We start from the raw sequence: 12,012 nt of genomic DNA, 5'->3' as shown, positions 1-12,012 counted from the left end.
TTGTGCCCTCCTGGAAAAATATCCTCCAGAGAAACTCTAATGGCAGAGTAGAAACCAGATGACGCTTTCATTCAAAGAGATCTGGACATGTCTTTTCCGGAAATATTGCCTGATCTCCCGGAATGAGTGCATCAAACTGTTGCCAAAGTTAAGTAGTGTTAGTAAGGGCTGGCCTATTTGTCTCTTCAATTATTTGCAAACGAGGAGCTATATATGATACCTGGAGAGGGTGATCCGTTAGCATTCCCATTCATCTCAGTGGCAATTGCTGGACTGGCATAGGGCCAAGTCTGGAAATACGTGACCTGGAGGCTGCCATCTTCATGGGTGCTCAGTTCTGCTGCCAGGTTGTTTTGAGCCAATTAACTGAACTTAAATGGCATGTGACTAATGACTGTAGAGCCGAGAGGAAAATGATGTCATGATCCCACTGATTGGCTGATGGCAGCACAAGAGCGTACACATTCCTAAAGCCTTCATCCTGAGCAAAATTATATATGTTCATTTCAGTTTTAGGTGCCCCTTAACAAGAATCAGGCTCTGGTGAAGCATCTATTGTAATATAATGTAATATATTTACATTGCTTATAAAAAGGTTTATTGAACACTACAGCTCTAAATAGTTTTTGAACATCTGCAGATCTTCTTCCTGCTTCTTTTTACTGAAAGAAACCTTGTTAATATTTATATTTATTCAATTGTCTGTTTTATGATCAAGTTTTTCATCTTGAAATGACAAGCATGGGACTCCTTAAAATCAATGTAGCTGCATCAGTTTTGTTATTTCTAATGTACCAGCGCTTTTCTTGCTACATATTTTACCAGCAAAACAAACCATAAAAGCAGATGTATGACCCAACCTGCATTCTCATGGTATGAAAATACTTATGGTGCGATAATTAATAATGCTTTACGCCATGCAGCAGTGCTACGATATTTAATATTAATTTCATCAGAGATTTTGGTAGATTTTTAACTGTGAGGATATCTGTACTGACAGAAGAAGCTGTTAACAATGCTATCTTTTTTTTTGCATTTTGAATTTTGCATAAAATAGTCATCCAACCATTACTAATACTGGTAAAAACAGTGCAGTCCTTTCAAGGACATTGACCTGATTGTCACTTCAAGCTTCAGCTTACTCTGATGAATGGAGATGTGGCGTGAGGTACATCTGATTCCTTATATATGACTATGCCTGGGTGTATATTGATACATATAGGTGTGTGTCATGCATTTTCACATGTCCAGGAAGAGCCGCATTGATCAAGGAGCTAACAAGTAAAGTGAATCTGACAGACAATCTATATTTCCCAGAAACTCAGCAAGACTGATATGATATCTGCCCTCTAAAACCACATAGAGGAGCTCATAAGTCACAGTTGTGTTGCTGTTAAAGTAAAGAGATAGCAGAACCACAGTTATCAGATTAGCCTGCTGTTATTTTCAACATAATACAGTTAGCTGCCAGTCTACTATTAACACTTGCACTTTAAATCTTTGATCTACCCAGGTCGATTCCAGTGTGGTTGTTTTTATAATAGCCTACATGTCCTTGGACTTAGTGATGGTCTCCCAGGGGCCCGAGAAACTGTGTCTGTATTTGTTTGTGAGGAGTTTAAAGGGTTGGTTCAGGTCTCGGTTTGTTAAAGATGGGTTATTTTCTACATCTGGAGAGTTCAGTCTCATAACGCTAAAACATGGCAGCTATGCATGCATGACAAACACAATTTGCTTAGTTCTGTTGCAGCTGTCAGTGCTGAATAAAGACCTGGTCTCATGAATCACCCATCCTCATCTGTCTGTCTGAGCCGGAGAGCAAGAACAGCCGGCAGCACATCTGTGAGAAGTGCTACACGTTCCTCTTTCTGTCTGTCTCTCCGTCTGTCTTTAGCTCTGTGCTTTTCATTCCCCCTGTCCCTCACTTCCCATCTCTGCATTTAAAATACATTTAATCATTGATTCGCATCTCAGCAGCAAGTAAATCAAGACCCTTGAACCCACAGAGCAGCTGATGTACAGACATCACATAGTCAAATTAAAACAGATGCAATTTCATGCACTATGGGCATAGTGTTTCAATAATGCATATAACTAAACAAAAAAAAAAAATCGGATTCCTCGATGAATTTTTATAGTTGTTAGATAGACATACAGTCATCTCTATTCAGCCTTTAAATGGTTTCATTCAATTTATTAAAGCAACAAGCCATAAGAACCTGTGCTTTATAGTAATTTTATTGGTAATAAGTCTATTGTATTCTGATTTTATGGAAGATTGTTTCCACCACTGAATAAAAAAAAAAAAAGGTAATTGCGACTTTTTATCTCGCAATAGTGAGTTTACAATTCTGACTTTATAATTTGCAATTGCGACTTTATATAACTTAATTCTGACTTTATATGTCACAATTGTTTGTTTATATCTCGCAATTCGGAAAAAGGCAGAATTGCGAGATATAAACAAACAATTGCAAGTTATAAAGTCAGAATTGTGAGATATACAATCGCAATTCTGAGAAACAAAGTCAGTTTTTTTCCTCAGAATTGGACTTTATAAGAAGTCAGAATTGCGAGTGTATATCTCACAATTCCAAGAAAAAAGTCAGAATTGCAAGAAAAAAAGGTCTGAGAAAAGAAGTCAGAATTGCACGGAAGAGGATTAGGGCTAAGCAATAATAAAAAAATAAAACCATCTCGAGATTAAAGTTGTTAAATTTTGAGAAAAAAGTCGAAATAAAATGTTGAGAATACACTCTGTAGATTACGAGAAAAAACTTGTTAAATTTTGAGAAAAAAGTCGAGATAAAATGTTGAGAATAAACTCATTAAATTATGAGAAAAAAGTTGTTAAATTACGAGAACAAATTCGTTAAATTATGAGAAAAAAGTCATTAAATTACGAGAACAAATTCGTTAAATTACGACTTTTTTTTCGTAATTTAATGACTTTATTCTCATAATTTAATGAGTTTATTCACATAACTTATTGAGTTTATTCTCAACATTTTATCTAGACTTTTTTTCTTGAAATTTAACAACATTTTTCTCATAATTTAACGAATTTGTTCTCGTAATTTAACGACTTTTTTCTCGTAATTTAATGACTTTATTCTCAACATTTTATCTTGACTTTTTTCTCGAAATTTAATGAGTTTATTCTCAACATTTTATCTCGACTTTTTTCTCGAAATTTAATGAGTTTTTTCTCAAAATTTAACAACTTTAATCTCGAGATGGTTTTATTTTTTTATTTTTGCTTGGCCCTAATCCTCTTTCGTAGAATTGCGAGATGTAAACTGGCAATTGTGAGAAAAAAAACTCAGAATTGTGAGATAAATGTCGCAATTACCTTTTTTTTTTTTTTTTTTTGTGGCAAAAACAAGCTTCCATATGATTGATTGAAGTAATTAGTTAAATTTAGGTATTTGGCATGAAAGGCAACACAGATACATTTAATAAGGTAATTATAAATGTCAAAAAAACTGACCCTGCTAGTGGGGATCCACTGATAATGCTAGAAAGTAAATGTATTGCAACATAATGTATAGTGTGAAAATTTTCATTTTGAGATTACATTTAGCAGTGTTATTAAATGTTTAGTGTTTTTAAAGATGAACTTTAAGTGAGTGTAAAATGATGGCAAAGATATTTAAAATGTTTATGAAAATATAGGAAATAATCATGAACAATTAAATATTAAGCATTGTTAAGCATACAATATCAACCAATAGATTAAAACAACTCTCACATAGGCCAATAACCAGTACTGTATTAATGTAATGTATATCCTGATCCTCTGATGTAATAATTTCCTCTAATGAATTTGCTTTATAAAATAACAAATTAATAAAAAAATTTCCTTAATATTTTTATTGTTTGATAGCTGATTGTAAAATCCACATTTTAACTGATTTAGATTTATTTATTTATTTTTTTTTTTTTTTTTTACAATATTGCATCTTCTCAAATCTTATTGCTTAAATTTAGTTCATTTTCTAACTATATAGACTGTTTGCAGTTGCCAAGCGACATAGAATCTTGGCACATTACTATGAGCAGTTTACACTGCATAATAATCAATACTGCATAAATCAAACATATGCTCTTATAAACCTTTACCTCCTTTGAAATTCAAATACAGATTTAAAATTCTCAACAAGAACAAAAAAGCATCTTTGTAATGGATGCAACTCAATTAATCAGTTTCAGAACAACACTGTTTCCTACATAATCTCAGTTTCCTGCCTTGATCTTGGTCACTAGTCACAATGATGGCTTTTAGTGAAAGCAAAGGTGCCGCAACAATTCATGACCTGTCAACCCTGATACTCAGGACAATCCACCAGCCTCAAAGCACTCGATACTTAAACAAATATCTCTTTGTAATACAACACACATGCACACACTCTCACCCGCTCCAAAGCCGCAATCTCACCCTGACTTGAAAAAGCATTTTAATTATAGGACACAGTTGTCATAACATCAAAAAATGTCCACATAATCACACAAGGTTTGAAAGCAGATGGTGTCAGATTGGCTGGCCTTTAAACAGTTTTTCTTACGTGATTGACAGTTTGAGAGAGTGTTTGCTGAGCTTGACATTTTTACAACATGCAAATGCATGCTGGAGCTACAGTCAGTGCTGGTTGTTTGTGTTTCTCATACAGGAAAATGAGAAGACCAATGATAAAAGGAAATGGCTGTGAAGGTGTGGTTTTAGAAAACAGCGATATCTCAAATTCTTCCCTCTGTAAATGAATTACTGCAGAAAATATGACCATAAATTAAATCTGAGCAGAATGTGGGCTTTAATAACAATTATTCTATACTGCTTGTCAGTATGTCTGCAGTGTTGTTTATCTTTTGAGAGAACATATAGTCAACATAATCTCTGTCCATTCATTCCATCCAGCTATAAATTTGAATTTTATACAATGTCACCAAAGCTCATAAAAGCCCAATCTGTGCATTTTGTTTATCTGCTTTGATATTCAGATTTGGGGGTAATGGAATCCCTCGAGCGCTCAGTGGGCCATAATATAGCCCTCCATTTAGGATGAACATGTGATTGTTAAGAAATACACTTGTGCTCTGATAAGACTCTCAGCTGGAGCTCAATTATTTAATCAGGACTAGCTTTACTAACATCGCTCTATTTACGCTCTGAATGGCATTGAAGCCAAATCGGTCAAATCTAAATAGTCAAAGCATTTATTGTCAACTGAGGCGAAACTCCACAGACGTTCTGCTTTGAATCAAGAATAGCATGTACCTCTATAATTGTTCTATAGATTGTACAATAAAATCAATTCCAATTCAGGATCCAATCCCAGTAAAGTGCCTCTAGCAAGATTAGTTAAGGTAAGTGGTACGGTCTCAAATTGCTTTTTGCCCTCTCATTTGAAGGTGTGAGGTTACAAGAAGCTTTCGTGCTCTGTTTCAATTGAGGCTAACCTTAAAACTACCCCAGACCGTTGAGATATTAGATAAACAGGATTTTGTAATAGATTTACATGTCCGATATCCTCTTGACCTGATCTGTGAAAGTGAGGATGTGACTATTACTGTGATGGGCACTCTATTATTCGTTCCTATGAGCAAATATGGTTTGTTTGAGATAAAACTTCATTTGTACTCATGACGCAGGATTTTTTCATATTGGTTAGCAACATGAATACACTATTGTTGAGGATGCAGTGTATGTATATTAGCAGTGATTCTCAGCTGGTCGTTTGCATGTCCTGATAAAAAACTAAAAAAGCAATGTCAAATTGAAATAAAAAATACAACTAACCAGATTATTGGGCATAGTTAGGATAGCACAATAACAGGCTTATGAACATTTCATACACTCTAAAAAATGCTGGGTTAAAAACAACCCAAGTTGGGTTGAAAATGGACAACAATTGGGTTGTTTTAACCCAGCGGTAGGGTTAAATATTTGCCCAACCTGCTGGGTAGTTTTATTTAACTCAACTATTGTTTAAAAATTACTGTATTGCTTAATTAAAATTAACCCAAAGTATGTTGGAAATGAACATTTATTAATGTTAAATGAATAATTATTAAACAATAAACATTTATTAAATTGCTTATTAATAAATTTATATTAATAAAATATTAAAGCTTATTAATAAACATTCACCTTTTGTAAGGTATTGTTGTTGTCTCTAATTGCATCTGGTTTTTAATTTCCCAACTATTTTGGGTTCATTTTAAGCTAGCCATATAGCAATTTTTAAATAATAGTTGGTTTAAATAAAACTACCCAGCAGGTTGGGTAAACATTTAACCCAACCGCTGGGTTAAAACAACCCAATCGCTGGGTTTTTCCATTTTCAACCCAACTTGGGTTGTTTTTAACCCAGCATTTTTTAGAGTGTATGAAAAAATGCTGCTTTTGTTGTTGTTGTTGTCAAAAGATATCCTCTATAAAGCTGTGGTATTTTGGTGCAAATTACACATTTACTTGACATGTCCTCCTCAAAATCATGAACAAAATTCTGAAACTTAAAAAAACATGACCCAGAATTCATTAAATACCAACCACAATGTTTCATGTGCAGTGAATTATTGGCTACCGCAAGCTTGAAATGATCAAAACAATCTTGGTACTGTGTTGGGATTCCACTTGATAAATGTCCAAATCTGGGCAGCAACACTATGTTGAGAAGGACTGTACTTGCAATCCATCCTGTGTGTCTACTTTCCTGAGTCTAGTTATGAGAATTAAATTAAGCATTAAGCATTTGCTTTGCACCACTTAATAATACACTGCCTAACAAACCAGTAATTAAAACCTTCACCTGCAATTAATTTGGATTGTCCACCATTGTGGATTAACCAGTGTAAGTAAACAGCAGCAAATCGAACCTTCTGGATGCCAAGGCAAAGTAAAGGATATATAATTGCCCACTGAAGCTAAGCAGGGCTGAGCCTAGTTAGCACCTGGATAGGAGATCTCCTGGGAAAACTAGGTTGCTGCTGGTAGAGGTGTTAGTGAGGCCAGCAGGGGGTGCTCACCCTGTGGTCTGTGTGGGTCCTAACGCCCCAATATAGTGATGGGGACACTATACTGTCAAAAAGCACCATCCTTCGGATGAGACGTTAAACCGAAGTCCTGACTCTCTGTGGTCATTAAAAATCCCAGGATGTCTTTCGAACAAAGTACTATTGGCCTCTGTCCATCATGGCCTCCTAATCATCCTCATATAAATACTGATTGGCTTCATCACTCTATCTCCTCTCTACCAATAAGCTGGTGTGTGTGATGGGCGTTCTGACGCAATATGGCTGCCGTCGCATCATGCAGGTGGATGCTGCACATTGGTGGTGGTTGATGAGAGACCCCCTTCCATACGTAAAGCGCTTTGAGTACCCAGAAAAGCGCTCTATAAATGTAAGGAATTATATTATATTATATTATATTATAAAGTGTGATCAGGGTTGGATCTAGAAAGGCATGAGGTCTATGAGGGGTGGCAACACCACATAAGCACCCATGCATAGTTTTTGTGTATTTATAGCCTGACATGCACATTTGTGTTCACGAATGTTGCATTACCCCAAAGTAACCATCTATACTGTTTAAAAAGAATGGAAAATAAATAACAAAATGTCAATACCCAGGGCACCAAATCAAGACACTGTATATCAAAAACATCAACAGATTCTAAATGAGTTTGTATCACTACTACAAAAAAAAATGTAGTTTTATTAACACCCCAGCAACTGCATAGCAGAGCAACCAGCAACCACCCAGAATATCCTAGCAATCACCTAGCAACACTTTAGCAAACATCAGTTCTGACCTAACTTCAAACTATTTTTCATTTTTAAACTGGACTTTAAGTTTGCTTTCAGACAATTTGTTTTTCAGACTTTTCACTCTAGTTAATTAAGATTAGATTCTTAATTCTAATTATTCTGCTATTAGTGTTCCATGTTCAGGATCTTCCTATTGATTTCATTTTATTTTTTTGATGAATGGAAAAAAGGCCTATATCCATTATGAGGTAGTAGAAAAATCCATTTGCTAAACAATATGGAATCCCAGACATATCCTATCCGAACAGGATAACATTTCTCAGAGGATTTAGCCGAGTAGCAGTCTTTTTCTGATTCACAAACAAATGGAAAAACAGTGAATTTGTACATGAATTGGGAGCGTAGCCTGATGTGCACCTCTCCAAAAACGTGTGTTTTTGACTTCTGAGAACCGAGTCATTTTTTATAAAGCTGACTCCACTGACCGCGCTGCATGCGTATGCAACCCGCAAGCACAATTTATTGAAAGACGTGTTTTCTTGCCATTATTTTGCAAGTGGTGCTCACTGCAGAACCAAATGAATCAAATCTAGAACAAATCTAATGGGTGGAGTTTGACCTAATTATGTTTAGGGATAGGGTTAAGGCTGATTTATACTTCTGCATTGCGTACGCGGTGTGTAGCACGCGTAGCCTACGGCGTAGCCTGACGTGCACCTCTCCAAAAATGTAGTAATTCTACGCGGGCCACAAGCGCTGTGATTGGTCTGCTGGAACCCCTCCCTCAGGTCAAAAAAAGAAGAGCGTGCGTTTTTCATTCCTATGGATTTTAATTCCTCGCTCTGCTCTGTTTCAGGGGACACGCACGTCAAGCTGCAACAAAAGTCATTGCCTATTAGCCGCCATCACTGCTGAAGCTTCTCTGACGTACATGACAAACTGCTGCTGCTTTTGTTTTTGCCTTGATACTCAACATGACTGTGGACACTGTGTACTAGCAGTCTGCATGTTCCCCGTTGACGCGGACAAAGATGCAGAAATATAAATGAAAACCGACGCATACACTGTAAAACCCGATAAGTTCAGACTACTAAAAATTATTGTAGACACCGATTAGCTCAAAAAATGTAAGCAACTCAAATCTTTTAAGTAAAGAATAATTATAAATAACAATTAAGTCAAACTGATTTTATTTATTTAATTTTAGTTTTATTAAATGTTTAAGTCCACTGTACTTAGAACTATTGTTTACCATATGTAATGTTTCTTATTTTTCAATAATTTTGGTGCAGTGTTTGTAAAACTCATTAAGTTCAAAATACTCAAAACATTTAAAGGTGCCCTCGAACGAAAAATTTAATTTATCTCGGCATAGTCAAATAACAAGAGTTCAGTACATGGAAATGACATACAATGAGTCTCAAACTCCATTGTTTTCTCCTTCTTATATAAATCTCATTTGTTTAAAAGACCTCCAAAGAACAGGCGAATCTCAACATAACACCGACTGTTACGTAACAGTCGGGATCATTAATATGTACGCCCCCAATATTTGCATATGCCAGCCCATGATCCTAACATTATGAAAGGCATTAGACAAGGGCAGCCAGTAACGTCTGGATCTGCACAGCTGAATCATCAGACTAGGTAAGCAAGCAAGAACAATAGCAAAAAATGGCAGATGGAGCAATAATAACTGACATGATCCATGATATCATGATATTTTTAGTGATATTTGTAAATTGTCTTTCTAAATGTTTCGTTAGCATGTTGCTAATGTACTGTTAAATGTGGTTAAAGTTACCATTGTTTCTTACTGTATTCAAGGAGACAAGAGCCGTTGCTATTTTCATTTTTAAACACTTGCAGTCTGTATAATTCATAAACACAACTTCATTCTTTATAAATCTCTCCAACAGTGTAGTATTAGCTGTTAGCCTCAAATTCATTCAGAATCAAATGTAAACAACCAAATAAATACAATACTCACATAATCCGACGCATACATGCCGCATACATGACGAACACTTTGTAAAGATCCATTTGAGGGTTATATTAGCTGTGTAAACTGTGTTTATGCACTGTTCAAGGCAAGCGCGAGCTCCGTGGGCGTGGAGCATGAGAATTAAAGGGCCAGTAGCCCTGAATCGGCTCATTTATAATGATGCCTCAAAATAGGCAGTTAAAAAAATTAATTAAAAAAAATCTATGGGGTTCAGGGGACACATTCAGGAGACACCTTAGACTTATATTACATCTTTTTTAAAAAAGTTCTAGGGCACCTTTAAGTAAACAACTCAAAAAATATTTTATGCTACAATTTAATTGAAATACTGAATAAACTAACACCTAATCTTTACTGTTAAGTGTTAGTTTACTGTTAACTGTTAATTAACATGCAGTATTTATAGCCTTGATGTTTCACAGCCCATTCTCGACCTAACCACAGGCACTACCCTTTACCATGATGGTAACCCTACAAAACTTCAACATCACAGAAACACCTTTACATACCAAAATAACAGAACATTAAACAATAACACATCTTCCCCTGTATTAATCTTGTGCAAAAACACTCAAAATGACAACATTTATTCTCCCTTACAGAGTGTGACTCAAAGCATGCTGAGAACTTGAAATCTTCTGCAACTCAGTTTAATGTTGAATGGTCTCTTTTGATAACATTGGTTACGTCGTTAACATCGGCATTGATGTTGCATGGATGACGTCACTTTATATCGCTCAGTAAACTTAAAAATAATCATTTAAACTCCTACTAAACTCCTCGTTCAGTAATTGTTTTAAGTTGCATCAAAGATTTAACAGACTTTAATTGCAGCGTACTTAATCTTCATCCAGGTTTACAGTGTAGCCTACAGCGTAGGTCCGATGCAGAAGTATAAATCAGCCTTTAGGGTGTGGTTAAACCTTCTAGCTCCACCCATTAATTCCAGAGGGGGGGAGCTGGATGTCAAGCTCCACCCATTGGCTCTGCAGTGAGCAGCCTCTCTTATTTTGCGGTACGCTGTCTTTTTTATGTCATCACATCAAAACACCACTGCTGGTACAAGTGGTTCAAGAAACGCTGCTTACATTTTTATTTTATACTGGGATATTTCTAGGGTGGCAGATGGGGTGGCAATAGTTTTTCTTAGGGTGGCAGTTGGTAGATCCACCCCTGAGTGTGACTCATCTGAAGTAGTAAATAAAACTTAGTTTAATCATTTATTGTGCAGCCTATCCAGAGAAATTCATACCCAGATGTTACACTGAGAAAATTCAGAGTGGACAATGAAGCAGGAGAAGGACAGAAGGAAGGACTCACCAAGGATCTGTATGTTGGTTCCAGGAGGGGCTAGGTGCTGCTGGATGGTCTCATAGAAAGTGGCCTCACACATCAGCAGGACTGTCACACTGACCCACACCCACACCAGCCACGACATCCCAACACTCCTCTGAAGATGGAAAGAGAAAGCGGTCAGTCAGTAACGTCTTGCTTTCTTTCTCTCACTTCCATTCACTCCTACCTAACTAAGTGCTGTGAATACTGTGAGGTGCATTCAGACCTGACATTTCTAATTAAATCTGAAATAATGAGCATGAGAACGTCTGGCAGAACTTGAGGAAATCTTACAGCTCCAATCTTCATGTAGACTGACTTGCTTTCAGCCACTTAGTGTGTCTATTAGGCCACATTTAGAGATGAAAGTGGCACTCGGTTTCTTTTCCTCGCTACCCGACAGCCTGCCTCTAACCTCATGTCTCCAACTCTCTATTTATATTAATGAATAAGAGTTGTGAATAAGCAGTCATATTTTCTTCAGGTATCCACATATCATGCATTGAAATTGAATGTCATACTATAAAACTATAAAAATGTCTGGATTCAGTCTCACAGCATGCATCCTAATGTAGGCTATAATAATCAATGAAACGAGACCAGCTCAAGTTATTCATGCATCTTTCAGTGCACTCTTTATTCACAGAGAAAAAACATTTTCCATGCATAAAGCTTAAAACATGTTATATTAGTTTTTTAACCATATAAAAAATCTTATTTTACTGTACCTGTATCATTCAGGGACAGCCGTAGGTGAACTCAATACTTTGTCCTCAATCCATCCATTGTGAGTTGTCTAGATATTCCCGGGTCCAGGTATTGTTGTCTTGTAGAAACTCTCAGTACTTCTCACTTTGAAGCCTGAAGCTGAAATCAGGGACACTATAGGACAAACAAAGAGC

General features: G+C 36.2%; 1 protein-coding gene across 1 annotated transcript in view; it reads right to left on the bottom strand.

Moving 5' to 3' along the window:
• tafa1a (TAFA chemokine like family member 1a) overlaps window positions 1–11,213 on the bottom strand; it is a 57,440-nt gene extending 46,227 nt beyond the window's left edge. Inside the window, exon 1 of the mRNA XM_067371906.1 lies at window positions 11,096–11,213. Coding sequence (XP_067228007.1) covers window positions 11,096–11,213 — 118 coding nt within the window. The remainder of the gene's footprint in view (window positions 1–11,095) is intronic.
• Window positions 11,214–12,012: the final 799 nt, after the last annotated feature.

The sequence above is a fragment of the Chanodichthys erythropterus genome, chromosome 20 (genome assembly GCF_024489055.1).
Source record: "Chanodichthys erythropterus isolate Z2021 chromosome 20, ASM2448905v1, whole genome shotgun sequence".
Taxonomy (NCBI): domain Eukaryota; kingdom Metazoa; phylum Chordata; class Actinopteri; order Cypriniformes; family Xenocyprididae; genus Chanodichthys; species Chanodichthys erythropterus.
The sequence above is the reverse complement of the archived record's forward strand: the minus strand, read 5'-3'. Positions and strand labels throughout refer to the sequence as shown.